The following is a 21264-nucleotide window of genomic DNA, read 5'->3' as shown; positions in this document are numbered from 1 at the left end:
GTAGTGTCAAAAGACACAGGTCTCTGTAATCATGGCCAAGAGTGGCCTAATATCATTGGTTAATGATCAAATATTAAAATGTCATACAAAGAACAGCATACAAACAACAAATGGATAGCATACGATCAGATTCATTTGACTACACAAGCTTACAAACAATTTACAATGGCAAAGTCACAATAATCACAAGAATGGCTTCAGATCAAAGTCTACGTTGAGACCGAAGGGCGCAAGGGTCTTTAAGTTAAAGTTCCAGGCAGTCTCTCTTTTTAACAATAAATTATCAAGGTCATCCCCTCTCCTGACATGTTCGATGCCAATATAACACAGAGACTAAATCGAGTGGCCTGCCTCCAAGAAGTGGGCCGCAACTGGGTAAGTAAAGTTTTTACACCTAATGGTGCTACGATGCTCTGAGATACATACATACTTTTAATTCGTGCTTTGTTTTACCTACATAATTTTTATCACAAGGACAAGTTATAAGATAAATAACTGCCTTAGTGGAGCACGTAATAACACCTTTGATTGGGATCGATTTCCTTGTTTGTGGGTGTTTGAAGGATCTACATTTATAAGTGCCATTGCATTGAGCACAGCCATTACATTTGTAATTTCAATCCAGTAGGGGCGCAAATAGACTTTGTTCAGGAATATCTTGGGGTGGTAAATCAGTGTACCAATTGGTCTCTGAGATTTCTGCCCCGCGAGAATACAACCAAGGGAAGGTCCGAAAACACATTACCGAGAATACGACCAAGGGAAGGTTCGAAAACACATTACCGAGACTGTCATCAGATTTTAGGATGTGCCAATGTTTGTGAACAATTCCCTTAATTTGTTCAGAGCACTTTGAACAGCGGGTAGTTAGAACACAAGAATGCATCTTTTTGCGAGACTGACCTTGAAAAAGGTCATGTTTTGTTTTGAATTTTCTCAATGGCAATATTAATCTTATCATTCTTGTAGCCCCTCTCCCTGAACTTTCTTTGCGTCTCAGCCATATTTCTGTCAGTCTGATTTTTTTCTTTACAAATTATTTTGATTCGACATAATTGGCTGTAGGGCAAACTATTTTTAAAGGGAAGTGGGTGACAACTATCAGCCCTCAACAAACTGTTATGATCAGTAGGCTTCCTGTAAAGATCAGTGTATAGAACATTATCTTCACACAAGATCAGAAGATCAAGAAAACTGATTTGACGTGTGTCAGATTGCATAGTAAATCTCAAATGATAGAAAAACATGGAATGCCTGGAGCTGTTTTGCATCACCCCTCCATAGAACAAAAATATCATCAATATACCATTTCCAAATAATGATGTGCGGCAAGAAAACAAAATTTTTGAGAGGATTGAAAATAGACTGTTTCTCCATGTAACCCACAAACAAATTAGCATAGTTAGGAGCCATGGGGGATCCCATAGCAGTAACAAAGAGGGTACAAGCTATTGCACAATTCCACAGAAAATGATTAATATTTCCTTTGTAATGTGCTTGAAGTTGTGACTAGCTTGAGTGCTTACATACATTTCAGCTTTGTTGTATTGTGCCAATTCCCGTTGAAGCTTAGCATCTATTTGTAACGGATTTCCAAGCTGTATAAACAGAAATGCATCTGTCGGTGTCTGACTCCTACAACATGATGTCTAAGCCTGATTTTTTTTGTTTTTTTGCATCAGCAAATGTCCATAATATATCTGTCGCTAATAGTGAAATTATACAGTTTTACAGTATTACTTACCCGCCAGTGTTATGATTGGCTGTGATATTTGTATTTCTCCTTCCGGGGGAACATCTGTTGGAAAAATGATACTGGGAAAGCTGTTCTGACTTTGGCTGTGTTTATCAAGTGGATTTGCTAATTTCCTGGTTGCTACAATTCTACACTGTTCGCTCAATTTCAGTTTATGTGAGAAAACAGGCACTGAATAGTGTAAGGAATGATTGTACCATCTAAATCGCTGTGAAATATATTTTCAATTACACAAAATATCGTTTTTACAGTTATTTGAAGCTGGTGGACCAAAACCACTGTTTGAAGCTGGTGGATATTTTTTGTTATGGAAAATATATTTCCCAGCGATTTAGATGTTACAATTATTCCCTACACTATTCAGTGCTTGTTTTCTCACATAAACTGAAATGATCAGTTTAGTAACACTGTCATTCCACTATTAGCACCAGAAATATTTTAGTAATTTCCTGAAATTACGATGCACCTTTTAAAGCCACAGTAGAAACCATTCGCTTCACTAATTTAACAAGTCAGGATGTGAAATAACTTTCTCAGACAGTAATTTTTTGGGGGAAATATTATTCCCCCATTTCTTTGGTCACACTGTTTGACCTGCATGTCATTCGCTCTTCGAAAGGTGCTTATTGATAATTATTAGCATGTCATAACTAGGGCTGTGGCGGTCACGAAACTTCGATTGTCAAGCAAATAACTGTTGGTCTCACTGTAATTGACCGTTAAGTAACAAACACATTTAGCATCTCCTGGCTTCCACACATAGCATACAAGTCACTGATACCTTTGGAATGTCTACATTTTAAAAAGTCTAATAAATCCATGTAGTATAGCCTACACCTTCACAATAAATCCATTTTTTTTTAGACAGGTCTAAAGAAACATGATATGAAGAAAATGTTTTTATTTCAGAAAAACAGAATAGCATTGTCATTATGTTAGGTCCTGATCTGGCTATGCCATATTGCTGTGGGCTACACTAGTTCATTTAGCAGACAAGATATGCTTCGAATTCCGTGGCATTATTTATATATTTCATAGTATGAATACAATTAAACAGCTGAAAAAAATAGAAAGGATATTATCTCCAAACGATTTGAGGGAGTGTGGTTAAATAACTAGGTACTCCTATATGCTTAATTTAGAGTTATTAATGTATCTGTAGTTGTTCTACAAACATTGGGCTATATGTTTAGATTTTTAATACATTGTAAAGCTGCATGATGCGACTCTAATGATGATTTGAAAAAAGTGTCTTGAAAGGCATGAGCTCTGCTTTGTTTTCTGCGCAGGCTGTACACACTTCATCACTCTCATTCACAATTTGACAAGCACTTGATAATGCCTCGAATTTCACAGTGGCATCCCCTTTGTGTGGCCGTAATGCACCCTAAAAAAATCCATGCCTTTTGTGGCCAGTGGCCATGGTGCCCTTGGCCCGGAGTGTTGCGTTGTGCCCTTCTCAATGAGTGCTGCGGGCTCTGAAGCACCTCTCACTCACATGGCTCTCCATCACGTGATCGGGTCTTTCTCACAGGCTACAAGTGAAGACCGACACACCGGGGACACAATTGCGTCCTTATCCAATTCCGAGGTGCATATTTAAAATATTGGAAGAACTGTCCACATTTACTTTTCGTCAGCCAATAAGATGAGTAATTCTAACGAACAGCAGAAGCACTAGCCTATGTCATTCTACTATCCGCCATAGTACAAAAGTTTACCTATTATATTCTGTGCGAGAAACAAATATTCCAAACATAGTCTGGGACAGTTGTGGGATGCTATAGATCTCAAATGAATACAACCACTAGCATCAAAACCACTTTTTTACGCTATGTGGCTGACGCAACAGATCATAACGTTTAGCTTAAAATGTTGATAAACTATTAGGCTATTTCTTCACATTATAAGCGCAGCAGTGCACACACAGCAGTAGGCTATAAGGGCCCATGTTCCATTAGCGGGATAACACCATTATCAAAGTGACCGGAAATGCGATTATGCATGTGATGCTTTTATTATAAAGGTGCATTTTTATGGTAAATTATCTTCCCCAAACTGGAAACTCGCGCACTGCTAGGCCGTACACCTCTTGTAAAGTGGATCAATGTGCTTAATTTTAAGAAGTTATTTGGACACTTTCCTGTTTTGGAGGACGCGTGGTTCTCGACCTTCGCCTCTCCCGAGTCTGTATGGGAATTGCAGCGATGGGACAAGACTGTAACTACCAATTGGATATCATAAAATTGGGGAGAAAAAGTACAAAAAAACTACATTTTAAAGAAAACATATAGGCCTATGGGCTAGGCTACATGAGGTGTGATACTATTATTTGAAGAAGTTGCAAAAAAAGGCTTTGTTTCTTGCCTTAAGCTGGGCGTCATTCACAAGTGATAGGCTAATATTGTCACCCATCAGACTATTCTTGATTTAATATTGTCTTTACATATACTAAATAATGTGTGAAATTTGTTTTGATTTAGAATGGACCATTATCATGCACCTGTCTCGATACAGGGGCAACGGAAAAAATACATAGCGAATGGAGGACGCTTTCCCGGGGTTCATTTTCATGCCAGCCAGGTAGGCTATACTCCTATTGTAAAGTTAAGCAATGTGCTTAATATTAGGAAAGTTGAGAAATAAATATTGTAAGCCTAGCCTATAGAAAGCTGATGGATCCTCCTCTTTTTAATAGAGGCCATCATTGTTTTCTCGCGGAATTGTATAGCCTATAGAAATGTTGCACAACATGGGCTCTTATGAAGTGTCTGATTTAGATTTTCGAATAGATTTACATTTATGTCAGAGTGATTTAAAGGGACCATGGAGTGCTGTGTACCAGGCAGTTAATACGTTTGGTAGGCTACTAATGACCATCAGCAGCATCAGTGCTTGGAGAAGCCTAATTACCCTGACTAAACGGCCATGTGGAATTCGACTGCCTTCATGACTCATAACCGCCAGTGTTTGGCGGTAATACAGTCACCGCAACAGCCCTAGTCATAACCTCATCTTTAGTTTATGCAAACATTTTTTTTCCCCAGAAAGATAAACTTGATCTTACCATCTGTGAGTAAACAGGGGGGTGGAGGGGGAAGAGTTTACTCGGCGCATTCTAGTTTCACACACCGACTTCCTTAACTTGTCCTTCTCTTTTCAGTGTAGGATTACAGAATAGTACAGATAGTTAGATCTTTAGAGGGTCTGGCCCGAGGCGAGATTAGACCTGGAACATGTGCCCCGGGAGGCGTGGTGTCAGAGCCTCTCTGTTCCACTGCCTTGAACTGCCTTTCTCCCCTGCCCTTCGCCCTATAGTCATACAGGGGATGTGTCTGAACCTTACTAGCTGTCAAATCCTTGTGCCCTATAGTCATACAGGGGATGTGTCTGAAAACCTTACTAGCTGTCAAATCCTTGTTTCTTCTGTCCTTGTTTTTCTCAATTCCTCTCAAAGCAGGTTCAAGGGAGGGACCTTGGATCCTCTCCTCCAATGTGCTTTAAGAGAAATTTTGGAAACTAGAATGCAGGAAGCAAGGATTTGATTGCTGGTAATGTTTTCAAACATAACCAGGCCAGCCAGGGTTTCTTTCCAACTGATGGTCCCCACTCCTGAGCTCATTTCACAGGCTCACTTCTTCTAAAGGATTCCAAACCAATTCCGTTCATCTGAATACCCCTTAGTTCCACTTTCCTTTTCCAATTATTTTCCAATTTCGGTTCCATCTCGCCTCCTTTTCAACGGGTCGGTGGGTAAGCGTAACAACTCAATAACTGAACAAACATAGAGAACTCCATGACCTTGCGCGCTGACAATTTTTTTCAATTTAAAATTTGTTTTCGATTTATCAGGGGCTGCTGCAGCACCCTCAGCACCCATACTTCCCGCAGCTATGAGCGCTGTGTACTTTAATTCAGGAGTCTAGCCTACTGTTGTGTCAGTAGGGCTCTATAAAATCTAGTATTTTTTGCCTGATTTCATTTAGTTTTTCCCAAAAATAATTTAATGCATTTTCTAGTAAGTTCAATACATTTTGTCGATTTCCTACTAAGTTCAACACATTTTTGAATATTGTTGAATTCTGTTTTAATGTCTGAATCCTGTGATTCTCTCATTTTCCACAACGCAGATTTTATAGGGCCCTATATTTGTCTGTGGATATGGGGATATAGACCTACCGGTGGAGAGGATGCCTGGAACACCTCATGCTAGTGGAAGTAAACTGCAAGCTTGGTGTCAGCTGGGATAAAGAATGAGTGCATGTCAGCTTTACCTGGCGCTAACCGTGATGTTTTGTTTGTTCTCTTCACCGGGTGGGTGCTAGCTGTAAAGAGGCTGATGAAGGAGGCAGCTGAACTGAGGCACCCCACAGAGCACTACCACGCCCAGCCACTGGAGGTCAGTCATACCTGGGGCCACCCAAACTCACTCAGGCTCATCATCAGATGACGCTTACCTGACACACTTGTCTAAATTGATGGTTCATGTGAAGGAAATGCTATAACCACCCCCAGTCACATCTAGCTAAGTGGATGGGTCACTATTGTCTAGACATGTTCATGAAATACAATAGATGGCCGAAATCACCCCCAGACATCACCCCCAGAGTCTTTTTTGTTTAGACATGTAGCTAGCTAGTAGGTAGCTAGCTAGCTAAACAATGAAATGGCATAATCCCAACTCATAAGACTAACCAATACAAACATTGTCATAGCTGTAGTATAAATTTGCAGCTAAAGTTAACAAACTAGGTTCAATGTTAGCTGGCTAACATTAGGCTATAACTAGCAATGCAAATGTGTTTTCTGATTCTAATAATATTACTACACAGATCATACACGTAACTTTAGCTAGCGAGCCAGCAAGCTAATGTTCCCTAACTAACAGAGAGATTGAAGTTGCAAAAAAATTATTTTCTGACTAAATAAAAAAATTATATCAGAAAATGTAGCTAGACTCTTACCCGTATAAAATGGATGAATTCTTCATGGCAGGCTGGAACCATTCAACTCCATTTTGTTTGTAGCTACATCTTGTTTGGCCAGCGTTGTGTCAAGTCACTCCGGTTCACATTGACCGTGGCATGTGCAGAAAGTAGCCCATCACTTTTTCCAACTGATCTGTCGATAGCGCCTGCTAAATTCAAGGCATCAATGTTGTTGAGAGAAGTAGCAAAACTTTTGTTGTTCTTGATGGCTAACGTTATATCTTTCAAAAAACGGAGCGTTAGAAAGGACTGTCAACACATACTGAAAAGCTCACATTACAAACTGAAGCATTCTACATGGCAGACCAATCCAAACTCATCTCCCAGCATGTCCAGCCCTTCCATTATCTCAGCCAATCATGGTTGGTGGGAAGGTTCCTGTCTTTTTCCGTGGCTAAACCAACTAGGCTTAATTTAACAATTTTATTTGTATTTATGGATGGAATACAAGTTTGTTATTAAGGCACATGAAAGTTCACATGTTCCAGAAGGCATTCTAATTAAAAAAATACATGTTTACGTTCAAATGCCTCTCCTGTGTAGTAGTGATGTGCAACATACGCCTAGTTTCCTGAAACAAGTCACATATGTGTTTGTGACTGGCCTGTTGTGTACCTGCAGGATAATCTGTTTGAGTGGCACTTCTCAGTCCGCGGGCCCCCGGACTCAGATTTTGATGGTGGGGTTTACCACGGCAGGATCGTGCTGCCCCCGGAGTATCCCATGAAGCCCCCCAGCATCATCCTACTCACAGTAAGACCCCCAACACACACACATATTCCCCTCTTTTGATCAATCACAGCCAATTATGTGTAAATTGAAGTAACAAAAAGCAACCAATCAAATTATTAAAGGCTGGATGATAGACAGCTATAGACGTCTTTTCTAAACCCGGAGCCACATCATATGACACACCGAGACACTATTGTCAGAACAAAGCCATGCCTGTCACTGCACTGTCACAGAGGACTTGAATGGTTCTGTGGGAAAGAAGCGGTAATGTGTTTTTTTTTCATGCACCAATAATAACCTGAAGAATCAATGACAGGCTGATAAAAGCCAGTGGATCAGACAGGTTGTGACAGTCTTTTTTATGTCCAAAGTCTCTTTTTTTCTCTCTCTCTTAGCTTAGGCTGCCAGGTTTTACTTGGTCTTTGAAGGCTCACTCTCTTTCTTTCTCTTAATATCCCTCCCTTCAACCACCCCCCAGCCTCCACCTCACCTCAGCCTGTCTCACTGTCTCCCTGTTGCTTGTTCAACCTGGTTGTCATAGACCATGATATGGTAATAGAGATCCTATCATCGAAATCCTATAAATCACTTATCATTATTATACATTTATTCTATATGTAATTCTATGGATATGCTTCTCTTTCAGCCCAATGGAAGATTCGAGGTGGGAAAGAAGATCTGTCTGAGCATCTCTGGCCATCACCCGGAGACATGGCAGCCATCTTGGAGCAGTAGGTATCCCTTTGTAACTGGTGTCACTGTGCTTGCTTAACAGTACAGATACCTTCTTCATGAGCCCGCACTGGTACTCGATCTCAGATCCTCTGCCTCGCTAACACGTGACCACCACCGCTATTGAAAAGATGGCAGCCTGGCAGATAGTTTGGCTTACTTTAACCAAAAAAGGTCTTGAAACAAGTTACAACAGGCTAATTATCTTGATACATTTTCTGTGTAAGCAAAATCAAGTAAATGGCTTGTCTCCTCCAGCCTGGAGAGACACACACACACCCAGCTCACCACACAGTCCTTGTTCCCTCTTCCAGTCCTACTCATCCAGCTGCTGCACTAAACTTAGCCTAGCATCCCCACTCACTCGTTCTCTGCCTGCCAGGGACCAACACGAACAAACGACGGATTAAGACTTTTAATTTGAATTTAAATGAAGGCAGATATGCAAATGTTTTTTTGCTCAGGCATTTTTGTTCTATCATTGAGCTTTTTCCCCGCAATTTAAAGAGAGGAAACTGGAAGGGGCTGAAAAGAAGACTTCATTTCAGAACAAAGTAAATAAGAAGAAAGTGTGTCACTGGAATGCATATTTGGCACGCACATCTTATTCGATCACAAAGCCCTGTATTGGCAGCAGGCAGCACACTATTTCCTACATTAAGTCTGATATTTCCATTATTTTCTGGCATGATTTCATTTACCACCGTTAAGCCATCCTATTTCTGAGTATTCCTCTCACGTTATTCTCCGTACCAAAAGCATGGAAATGTAATCAGATTCAATGGGAGAATCCCGCACTGCTTTTCTTTATATTACTTTCGGGGTATTTTAATGCGCATACAAATGCTCATCTAAAATAACTCCTGCTTTTGTCCTCTGCGGTCACATGGCAAGCCACGCTCAAGGTCCTAAACGATATCATAACTTCCATCGATAAGAGACAATATTGTGCAGCTGTATTCATAGACCTGGCCAAGGCTTTCGACTCTGTCAATCACCACATTCTTATTGGCAGACTCAACAGCTTTGGTTTCTCAAATGACGAGCTTCAACACCATACAACTCTCCTTCCGTGGCCTCCAACTGCTCTTAAATGCAAGTAAAACTAAATGCATTTTCTTCAACCGATCGCTACCAGCACCTGCCCGCCCGTCCAGCATCACTACTCTGAACGGTTCTGACTTAGAATAAATGGGCATCTACAAATCTCACATTAAGCTTCTCCAATCCAAAATGAAATCTAGAATCAGCTTCCTATTTCGCAACAAAGCGTCCTTCACTCATGCTGCCAAACATACCCTCGTAAAACTGACCATCCTACCGATCCTTGACTTCGGCGATGTAATTTACAAAATAGCCTCCAACACTCTACTCAGCAAATTGGATGCAGTCTATCACAGTTACCAAAGCCTCATATATTACCCACCACTGCGACCTGTATGCTCTCGTTGGCTGGCCCTCGCTTCAAATTCGTTGCCAAACCCACTGGCTCCAGGTCATCTATAAGTCTTTGCTAGGTAAAGACCCGCCTTATCGCAGCTCACTGGTCACCATAGCAGCACCCACCCATAGCACACGCTCCAGCAGGTATATCTCACTGGTCACCCCCGAAGCCAATTCCTCCTTTGGCTGCCTTTCCTTCCAGTTTTTTGCTGCCAATGACTGGAACGAATTGCAAAACTCCCTGAAGCTGGAGACTCATATCTCCCTCGCTAACTTTAAGCACCAGCTGTCAGAGCAGCTTACTGTGCCTGTACATAGCCCATCTGTACATAACCAATCCAACTACCTCATCCCCATACTGTATTTTTTATTTATTTGCTCCTTTGCACCCCAGTATCTCTACTTGCACATTCATCTTCTGCACATCTATCACTCCAGTGTTTAATTGCTAAATTGTAATTATTTTGCCACTATGGCCTATTTATTGCCTTTACCTACCTCATTTGCACACACTTTATATAGACTTTTTTCTATTGTGTTATTGACTGTACGTTTGTTTATGTATAATTCTGTGTTGTTGTTTGTCGCACTGCTTTGCTTTATCTTGGCCAGGTTGCAGTTGTAAATGGGAACTTGTTCTCAACTAGCCTACCTGGTTAAATAAAGGTGAATTAATTTAATTTAATTATTTGTATAAATTTTTTAAAGCCAATGAGTCCATGGCCCAGAGATTGAACATCCCCCACTGGGTTTTTGGTGTCTCAGATCTCCACTACAGGTTCACTCCGGGGAGGCAGCTGCATTGGTTCCTAGATTATGTTTGTTCTGCAGTACCATGTGCAGTACCATGTGCCCACAGTTGTAATAATTTCTGGAGAGAGAATTCAGACAACCAAATCATTATCTGTTGAAACAGGCTTTCACTGTGTAGCAGGCCTCCTTAACCTCTCTCTTTTCTTTTCCCTGTAGCTGTCTTGTCACCAGCTGTCCATTCTTTGCCTCCAGTCAGCCTGCTACTTGATTTCATAGGTGTTTATAATGTACATGATATGTCTTTATTCAAATCATCCATTGGTTTTGAGTTGTTAGAAAGCCCTGAAGCAACCAGGGACATGACAGAAGCTATCCCAATATTTTGCGAAAGTGTCCCATCATGTCAGCTGGGGAATGCTATTTGAGGAGTTGCTGTGGCGAATGTCCTCAGAAATGCTTTCTAAATCCAGGCTTACGCAGTATAAAACAAAGCATTACTCCCGCAACGCATTACATAACATGGGTGGCGAACTTGACAGAATGTGCCGTGGTATTTCATGTGATTTAGCGACTCCCTTTATCCACTGCTGTTACGAGTCGACAGACAGTTTTTGGGGGGTTTTGTCTTTCATAATTTTTCTGTTTCTCCCTTTCAGTCAGAACGGCACTAATAGCTATAATCGGATTCATGCCAACCAAAGGGGAGGGTGCAATCGGATCCCTTGATTATAATCCAGAGGAGAGGAGAGGCCTGGCCAAAAAGTAAGATTACACAGATTAAACCCTCCACTCTTTCCACTTTACTCTCTTTCCAATGCAAAGATTAAGCCATGCAAGTCGAAGTACACACGGCTGGTAGGTACAGTGAAACTGCGAATGGCTCATTAAATCAGTTGAGTGTCTGCACTGAGGGAGGGATGGATGAATGGTGGTGATAACAATGACTGGGAGGGGAGCAACACAACACAACAATCTGGGGTGAAATGTCTTTTTGCTGTTTGTTTCAATGTGTAATCCTTAAACGGTTCATTACATGTATGGTGGATACTTGTATCAAGCACTAGCTTTACATACAATTAGATGAACTAACTGTATATACATCAAATTGTATTTTACATATGTGCCGAATACAACAGGTAGACCTTACCATTAAATGCTTACTTACAAGCCCTTAACCAACAATACGGTTAAGAAAAATAGTTAAGACAATATTTACTAAATAAACTAAAGTAAAAACATTTAAATAAAAGTAATACAATAAAATAATAATAATGAGGCTATATACAGGGGGTACCGAGTCAATGTGTGGGGATACAGGTTAGTCAAAGTCATTTGTACATGTAGGGGTAAAGTGAGAACATATAGTGATAGACAGGTGTTTATTTAACGAAGTTGAGAATAAAGTCATGCTTATGCAAGCATGTCATGTAATTAACACCTGGGCCACAGTGGATGTGCCCTCTACAAATAGCTATGGCCATTGCCAGGGAAACAAAGGCATGTCTGGGCATGTTGTTTCTCATTATTCTTCTCTTATTGTTATGGGTCTCTCCCTCTGAAGAAACATGCAAAAGCTCTGTTGGAGAAGGATAAAAAATGTGTGGGGGGTCCAAGAGCTGTGTCCCAAATGGCAACCTATTGCCTTTATAGTGTGTTCCTTTTGACCAGGGCACTGGTTCGAAAATATACAATAAAGGGAATAGGGTACCATTTGTGACGGATCCCAGATGACTGTCTGTTCTATTAACACATACAGACAAGGGTCTTTAGCGACTGGCTGTTTCATTAACACATGAAGATGAGATGTGACACGGGAACATATCCTTGTCTATAAATACATACAGTGCACTGCCTGCCTGTTTATCTTCCTGATGAAAGAAAGGCCCATGTTTCACAAAGGGCTGTCGTGGCTGCGGTTGAGACAGCAACTTTGCTTTGATTCAAAAATTCCTTCTTGGTTGTCTCCGTACCCTATGGTAATTGTGAGAGCTGTCAGTCAACACCAGGGCCAGGGGCCCCTAGCAGGAAGCAGATAAACAGCAGCACAAAAGAAGAATTCAGAGTTTTCAGAGTTGGCTCTGTTTCCTGACAGAAAAGTAAACTGCTGGAGAAGTTTTGCTGGCTGGCAGGCTGCTGTAATGACAAGTGTTAATAATGCAGAAGTTAGAGGAGGACATTTTTCAGATAGTTGTCTTTTCTGCCTATAAAAATAATGATATTGGTTGAGTGGGAAAGCACATTGGAAGAATAGAAACTCTTGGGAGGTGATGCTTGCCTTCATTGATGGAATTGTATTTTATATTTATATTGGTGTAGCTGTCAATATTCACAGTTGAATGTTGTCTTCACATAATGAGTTTCAATCCATCCGTCAAATTGCCATCAACTCACCCACATGAGTCATCTTTGACAAACCAAATTTCTAAGAAGTTTGTACGTTTCTCTACGGTTTTTGTGTGTTGTGATGGGAGCTCCTGTCTGACTCAAAGTAAACAGCCTTGTGATCAGAGAGCATCAGCCAACATATCTCCACATGGTTTCTGTCAGAGGATATAGGCCCAGATTTTCTCAGTAAGCCTAGGGCTGTGTCCCAAATGTATCTAATCTATTCTTTACCCTTCTTGTCAGATGAATCCATTGGGCTCCTGGAAAAGTCAATGGAAACCCTTTCTGCCCCTAACTTCCCTAACGCTCCCTCCCTGCCGACCCACTGACAGATCCCAGGACTTCTGCTGTGAGACGTGTGGCTGCTCCTTGCGCTCTGCCCTCCTAGGTCCCTCCCCCACTAACCCCAGTCCAGATGACCAAGAGGACCAAGAGCTCGCCCAGCAGATCAACTTCAAGGTGTGCTTGTCACTGCCAGCCACAGTCCTACCCCATCCACATATTATTGTTTATTTACATTCTAGTCCAGTGACTTCAGAAGTGTTACCAGTTGTCAGAATTGGATGAATTGTGTTTCCATGTCTTTACCCATTCGTGCTTCAAGCAGTCACAGACAGAAAAGACAATGGGCTTTTCACCCGAGGAATAATGTCTCTGGCCTGTGGCCAGAGCTAGAGTACATACTGTATTCTCCGACATTGCTCATCCAAATATTTACATATTCTTAATTCCATTCATTCACTTTAGATGTGTGTATTGTTGTGAAATTGTTAAATTTTACTTGTTAGATATTACTGCACTGTTGGAGCTAGAAACGCAAGCATTTCACTACACCCGTAACAAGTGTATGTGACCATTACAATTTGATTTGAAAACATTGTGGGTGACAGCAGCCATTTCCTGTGTGTTGCTTCCTGCAGGCAGAAGCCAGGCAGGCCAGTGAGAGCACAGGGGCAGAGAGCGAGCCCCCCACAGACCCCCGGGGAGAGCGGTCCACTTCGGGGGGACAGGAGGAGGAAGAGACCAACGCTGAGCAGGTGAGACTAACACCACCAGGGTTATGCTAGCTAGATTGTGATGGACTGAGAGATCCAGCTGCAGTAGAAGGCCAGCATCCCGGAGTCGCCTCTTCACTGTTGACGTTGAGACTGGTGTTTTGCGGATACTATTTAATGAAGCTGCCAGTTGTGGACTTGTGAGGCGTCTGTTTCTCAAACTAGACACTCTAATATACTTGTCCTCTTGCGCAATTGTGCACCGGGGCCTCCCACTCCTCTTTCTATTCTGGTTAGAGACAGTTTGCGCTGTTCTGTGAAGGGAGTAGTACACAGCGTTGTACGATATCTTCAGTTTGGCAATTTCTCGCATGGAATAGCCTTCATTTCTCAGAACAAGAATACACTGACGAGGTTCAGATGAAACTTCTTTGTTTCTGTCCATTTTGAGCCTGTAATCGATCCCACAAATGCTGACGCTCCAGATACTCAACGAGTCTAAATAAGGACAGTTTTATTGCTTCTTTAATCAGGACAACAGTTTTCAGCTGTGCTAACATAATTGCAAAAGGGATTTCTAATGATCAATTAGCCTTTTAAAATTATAAACTTGGATTATCTAACACAACTTGCCATTGGAACACAGGAGTGATGGTTGCTGATAATGGGCCTATGTAGATATTCCATACAAAAAATCTGCTGTTTCCAGCTACAATAGTCATAATGTCTACACTGTATTTCTGATCATTTTTATGTTATTTTACTCGACAAAAAATGTGCTTTTCTTTCAAAAACAAGGACATTTCTAAGTGACCCCAAACTTTAAGGTAGTGTACATGGGTAGAGAAATAACTATATACTGAAGATATTTGCTATGTTGGGGGATTATTAATTTATTAATTGGCATGGTTGCACACGATTATTATGCCTTGTCGCAGAAGACGTCCTAAAGTCTATTTTCTCCGGTAACATCATCTGTATTATTCTCGAACCATTAAATAGAAAAAAGTGAATTATGAGAGGTATAGAAAGGAGCGGCGGGGGGTCCCTGGGCTCCAGAACAGAGGATAAAAGGGAGAATATGGCAATGTTGTTATCCCGTAAATCATCCTTCATCTCTCATAGTGCTTTATGTAATGTTGTGGCTCCGCTGTGCTACATCAGCCACTGTCACTCACTCAGTGAACATCCCTTTTTAAATCACTGTGTTTAATGGCTCGGTGGGTAATATTGTATGATGACGGTGCAGGCGACTCTCTGGCCCTACAGCTTCTCCAGGGTTCTCCAACTCTGTGTCAATGAGGCATGATGCCACTGTCTAGCAGTCACCTATGACAACATTAAAGAACTGTGATAGGTGTTTTCTTATAAACCGATTATAACTGGATATCATCGTTATAATGTGTTATTTTAGTGAAAGGCATAAGCTGACTCGTGCCCAAAAATGTTGTGTAGAGCTGTACTTCCTGTTCACCCATGACTTCATGGCCAAGCACGACTCCAACACCATCATTACATTTGCCGGCAACACAACAGAGGTAGGCCTGATCATTGACAACGATGAGACAGCCTATAGGGAGGAGGTCAGAGACCTGGGAGTGTGGTGCCAGGATAACAACCTCTCCCTCAACGTGATCTTGACAAAGGAGATGATTGTGGACTACAGAAAAAGGAGGACCGAAGACACCCCCATTCTCATCGATGGGGCTGCAGTGGACCAGGTTGAGAGCTTCAAGTTCCAAGACAATCATGAAGAGGGCACGACAACGCCCATTCCCCCTCAGGAGACTGAAAAGATTTGGCATGGGTCCTCAGATCCTCAAAAAGTTCAACAGTTGAACCATCAAGAGCATCTTGACTGATTGCATCACTGCCTGGTATGGCAACTGCACGGTCTCTGACGGCAAGGTACTACAGAGGGTAGTGCATATGGCCCAGTACATCACTGGGGCCAAGCTTCCTGCCATCCACAACCTCTATACCAGGCGGTGTCAGAGGAAGGCCCAAAAAATTGCCAAGGACTCCAGCCACACTAGTCATATAATGTTCTCTCTGCTACCGCACTGCAAGCGATACCCGGAGCGCCAAGTCTAGGTCAAAAAAGCTTCTTAACAGCTTCTACCCCCAAGCCTAAGACTCTTGAACAATTAATCAAATGGCTACCTGGACTATTTGCATTGCCCCCCCCCCCCATTTTTACACTGCTGCTACTCTCTGTTTATTGTCTATGCATAGTCATTTTACCTCTACCTACATGTACATATTACCTTAATTACCTTGACTAACCGGTGCCCGCGCACATTGACTCAGCATGCAGTGCCTTCTTCTGCGTGCCAAAACGTTGGTTGCCAGACCCATTAAATGTTTGGGAGCCTAATTAGTGTGCAACTTCATTTTTATAATGTATTATAAATAAAAAATATGACAGGAAAACATGGCCATTTCCAATCATGGTAAAATGAGTGTGGGTATGTCTCTTCGTACTAGAAAGAGGCTATGTAGATTGGGATTAAATCTGTCTGAACTGACCTGAGAGAGGGACAGGAAAAATGTTTACTTGCCATCTGCTGCTGGATGCAGTAATAAACGACCGATATAACCTCTGGCCGGGAGAGGGACCGACCAACTTCACCCCTATAGAAATAGAATAGATCATTCTGGTTCTGGGATTATCCCACCCATTAACTGTGTCGTCACTGCCTGTCTTCCTCTTCCTTTATCAAACTGAACAGAGTGATGTAGACAGGATTACAGCTCCCTGCTCTGTCCCAATGTCTCTCTCTGCATGACAGCCCTCCGTGTCCTGCAGCCATCCCCTAATTAGGAGTAAGATTCAGCTTTCTCTCTCGGTGTAAAACCTGAGCTGTACCCTATTGCTGCTTTAAAGAGTTCCCCCTTAAAATGACCGACTGTAGCATTTTTGTTCAATTCAACTGTGTTGGTTTGACTGCACTACAAGGACAGTTAGTCCCAAGCAGATTCATAGTGTATACAGTGCTTCGGAAACTATTCAGACCCCTTGACTTTTTCCACATTTTGTTACGTTCCAGCCTTATTCTAAAATGGATTCAATTGTGTTCCCTCCTCAGTCCACACACATTACCACATAAAAAAAATCTAAACAGGTTTTTGCTTTGTCATTAACAAATGTATAAAAAAATGTTTTAAATGGAAATATCACATTTGCGTAAGTATTAATACCCTTTACTAAGTACTTTGTTGAAGCACCTTTGGCAGTGATTACAGCCTCGAGTCTTCTTGAGTAGTCCCTGTAGTTGGGGAGTTTCTCCTATTCTTCTCTGCAGATCCTCTCAAGCTCTGTCAGGTTGGATGAGAATTGTCGCTGCACAGCAATTTTCAGGCCTCCAGAGATGCTCGATCAGGTTTAAGTCTGGGCTCTGGCTGGGCCACTCAAGGACATTTAGAGACTTGTCCCGAAACCACTCCTGCGTTGTCTTGGCTGTTTGCTTAGGGTCGTTGTGCTGTTGGAAGGTGAACCTTCGCCTCAGTCTGAAGTCCAGAGCACTCTGGAGCAGTTTTTCATCAAGGATCTCAAGGTACTTTTCTCTGTTCATCTTTGCCTCGATCCTGACTAGTCCCCCAGTCCCTGCCGCTGAAAAACATAGATTGATTAGGGGAAAAAATAATTTAATCAATTTTTGAATAAGGCTGTAACGTAACAAAATGTGGAAAGTTGAGGGGTCCAAATACTTTCTGAATGCACTAAAGCCCTAAGCATGGTTGTGTGTGTAGTGTCTGTGTATTCGTAAAGTGTGTGTGTAACTGTTGTATGCACGTGTTTGGGTTCTTGTATTGTAGGTGTGTGTCTGCATGCACGTGTACACCATGTTGAATGGAATGTGTGTGTTTATTCGTACTGTGTATGTTGGACCACAGTCTGATCCTGTGTATGCTATGCTGTGCTCCCAGCAGGCCGAGGCGGCTCCAGCTGCCAGTGAGGACAAGCCATGTCCCACAGCCCCAAGCAGCCGTTCTCTCAGCCCCCGCCAGCGCCGGGCCCAGCAACACCAGAGAGAGCCCCCCAGCAGGCCCACCTTCCCTGCCTTCCCCCACACCGCCACCCCACACCCCCCTCAGGACGCCAGCCACACAGGCTCTGTGGTGCTCATCATGGTGCTCGCCCTGCTCCTGGCTGCCCTCATCTTCCGCAGGATCTACCTGACCAACGAGTACAAGTTTGACTACGAGCTGTGATGAAACTGACCTGAACTTCCCCAGACCACCAGACCATGACATCCTAGCTGGCAGCAAACTGACTTTATCTCTTTACATTGCCAACCTAGAGCCCTGGAAAACCTTCTGTTCGTAGAGGGTTAGGCATAGCCTTGGTGACTGTTTCTCCCACTAAGTAAAGAGGGCTTGCTTTACAATGAGGGTAGCCTGCATTCCTGTGTAGGATGTGTGGTCCACCTCCAAGGTGTCTTTTATTACTTTGAATTGACTCTAAACTGTACCACATTTTAAAGATAGGTCCAAACCTTTATAGAACACACACTTTGGGCTGTATTCACAAAATGTCTGAGTAGGAGTGCTGATCTAGGATCAGGTCCCCCATGTCCATATAATATAATTCATTATGATTTAAAATAAAAATAGATCCGCACTCCTGAGGTGCTTTATGAATACGGCCTGTATCTCTACTTTTAATTTTGTCAGGCAACTGTTTATCATGGACTGCTGCTTGCTCTCATTTAAACAAGTTAATGCTGTATCATATGACTTGTAAACAATGAAGACTATTACATTGATTTGTTTGTCTCAAATAATTAATTGTGCACAGGGAATCAATATGCATAATAAATTGTATACAGATAAGATGCTAATTATTTCTGCTCAAATGTTACGCCATTGACATTTTCATTGGTTAGCCAATTCTCCGGTGGTTTCTACTTTAGCGGCAGCAGATACAGTGCAGCCAACTATACACATACGTCTGTCACGAGTGTCAGTTTGTTTCTGCTCTCTTGACAATTTCATGCTGTTCATACCTGCCGTTATCACTGATTGGGTCCAAAGATAGTGAGACGGGGATGAGGCAATAAACCATTGTCAACACAAGCGCTTCAGAAAGGGAGATTATACAAGAAAGAGGCTGTATGACTTTAGGCCTACCTTTTTGAAGTCCTCACAAGAAATGGATTGGGGACTAATGCAAAGCAATTAAAATATTGTGGTTACATTGTACTTCAAGGAAAATAAAATGTCTAAGTTGTGTTCTCATGATATTTGAGCCATGTATAACAGCTTTGTTCATGTGAATACTGAATCCATTGCAGACAACTTAATGTCTTAAGATTGCATTCACACATCTATCCATCGTTTGACTGTGTTTGAATGCTACATATGAACATTGTATCAGAAAATAAATGCCATGAATAAAAAAAAATGAATGTTCCTGTGTCACAGTTAACAGATTCTGTAATGTTATTTATTTTCTAGGTCCTGGTGGATGACAAAGTAACACTTAGTTATCCATTGCCACACAGATCACCATTAAGTGATCTGAAGATTTTAGCACACATTTGATATGTGCATACAAAAGGGTCAGGTTACACCATCCAGTATGTGTTCTCTCAAATCTGTATTCTTAGGATATGTGCTTGCTGTTGATATGAGACTTGATTCCAAGGCCGTTTACATTATCGGTATATGCAAAGAGATTCTCCAGTTGTTGCAGAGACATTAATTAAGCACAGGATTTATATATATATATATATACACTTTTTGGTTTCCGAAAGTGCCCAGAAAGCTGTGCGAATTCGGAGTATGTTACGTCACTTGATCGAGGATGCCCTGGAATGTGGTCATGTCATTATACTGTAGCTAAAACAGGGCTGCTGCTGAAGCTGCGCGCGCGGTGCCTTGGTTTGGAGTGCGTTGAAACCAACCGCTGTGGACCAATCAGGGAGCAATAAGCGGGACAAGCCGCTTGGAGTCGTAAACATATCTGTCGTTGTTACTTAATCAACCCACACACTGCCTCACTACAATGCATGTTACCACACATGTTCTGCTTTAGATCAGAATACGCTACAATGCTCAAACCATTGCGTTCGTCGATTAAAGGGATTTCTTCACTCACTCGACGACTTTTGAGTTTCACACATAATGCCTTATTATATTAAGTTCCTGTCTTTAATTTTTTGCTTGATACTTATCGGGGAATGCCGAAAGCACAAAAGTCGGAAAAGGAGGTGGTCCGGGGCGGTAGAATCTCACAAGCATGGCGCGTAAGTACCTGGATCCTTAGCCTTTTTGACAGTTCATCCAAATAGGAGAAAATGGGCGTGTTACATTCGCCACATGTTACTTTCTTCCCATCTCCCCATTATGTTCTTGTTTCATTTGCACGTTCACTCTTTAATTTGCAATTTAAAGCAACTGGGGGTCATCATGACATGACCCTCTTTGGTTAAATTCTGCACTTGTAGACGGACCCTTGCGTTCCGTTTGATTTGAATATTTATTCGATTCAATTTGTCACGTTCCAATCATTGATGGCTCGTGTCAGTAATGCAAAACCAGTTATAGTCGTTGACACTGAGACTATGTAAATATTAGCCTAGGGGTGGACTGGACTCGATGGGGATTGCGCAACGGGTAAACCATGCCGGTGCGTAAAGATGATCCAGAGCGCAGTGCGCATTGATGGGAAGGATGTAATGGGTGGACCCTGTCTACGCAGAGATGTCATGAATCATCCCTATCTGCAAGTTTCATCATCCATACAATTAATTTGAACCTTGCATCATTATTCTGCATCATACTTCACGGTCGGTTGGGCTGTGCTCTGCTTCAGATGACCCATGATGTGTTCCGTCATTATTAATAATCTTATCTGTGAAATGAGAGGCGATCCACATGTGAGGCTGTTTAATGACACAACGCTGTCAAATTCACTTGAAATACAGTAAGGGCAGAACATGTTAATGTAATCTGCAAGATTTAACAGTCCCATGGTGACAACGGATGAACTGGGTTCTCCAGCCGGTTCTCAGGCTCCCTCGCTGTATTACAAGTAGCCCACCAATGTCTGTTATTCTTGCATATTGAGTTATAACATGATACATTTTTGTCCATTACAAAGTATAGGATTACAATTCCGAATCGACCCCTAACATGAACCGTGCGTTTCACTATTAATTGGTCAAAATCACAATCACACCAAGCGTGCCTGCCGGTTCCTGGATACACTTTGCAAACGCTATCCTGGTAAAAGTGGTTGTGTGGTGGTTTAATTAGCCAGCCCCCACGCGTTCAATAATTGTCGTCGAAACTGGCATAGGCGCGCGTAAACGCTAAATTAAGTCGGTTGGGGGTCTATTTGGAACAGAGTTTGCCCTGTCTTCACTGAGCTTTATATCCAAGGAACATAATAAATACAGAGTATGGGAACGAACTTCAACCCATGTTATCCTCAACTAACAAACATACCACAAAGGGGTTAGATAAGACCACC

At 42.0% G+C, this 21264-nt stretch overlaps 2 protein-coding genes across 5 annotated transcripts in view; both read left to right on the top strand.

Annotated features, from left to right (window-relative positions):
• The window catches only part of LOC109900650 (ubiquitin-conjugating enzyme E2 J1), a 36328-nt gene extending 17113 nt beyond the window's left edge, over positions 1-19215 (top strand). The window contains exons 2-9 of one of the 4 annotated variants that reach the window (XM_020496372.2): positions 4274-4339; positions 6082-6155; positions 7366-7497; positions 8123-8207; positions 11061-11166; positions 13122-13248; positions 13710-13826; positions 17718-19215. In XM_020496372.2, coding sequence (XP_020351961.1) covers positions 4274-4339; positions 6082-6155; positions 7366-7497; positions 8123-8207; positions 11061-11166; positions 13122-13248; positions 13710-13826; positions 17718-17999 — 989 coding nt within the window. In that variant the 3' untranslated portion in view covers positions 18000-19215. Of the gene's footprint in view, positions 1-4239; positions 4340-6081; positions 6156-7365; positions 7498-8122; positions 8208-11060; positions 11167-13121; positions 13249-13709; positions 13827-17714 lie in introns of all 4 variants that reach the window. The other 3 variants (XM_020496371.2, XM_020496374.2, XM_020496373.2) reach the window with 3 other exon arrangements.
• A 529-nt stretch (positions 19216-19744) lies between these two features.
• LOC109900649 (gamma-aminobutyric acid receptor subunit rho-2-like) overlaps positions 19745-21264 on the top strand; it is a 35480-nt gene continuing 33960 nt past the window's right edge. The window contains exon 1 of the mRNA XM_020496370.2: positions 19745-20035. Within this exon, the coding sequence (XP_020351959.1) occupies positions 19914-20035 (122 nt within the window). The 5' untranslated portion in view covers positions 19745-19913. The remainder of the gene's footprint in view (positions 20036-21264) is intronic.

This window comes from Oncorhynchus kisutch, linkage group LG12 (genome assembly GCF_002021735.2).
Source record: "Oncorhynchus kisutch isolate 150728-3 linkage group LG12, Okis_V2, whole genome shotgun sequence".
NCBI lineage: Eukaryota > Metazoa > Chordata > Actinopteri > Salmoniformes > Salmonidae > Oncorhynchus > Oncorhynchus kisutch.
Note: the sequence above shows the minus strand (reverse complement) of the source record. Positions and strands in the feature narration are given on the sequence as shown.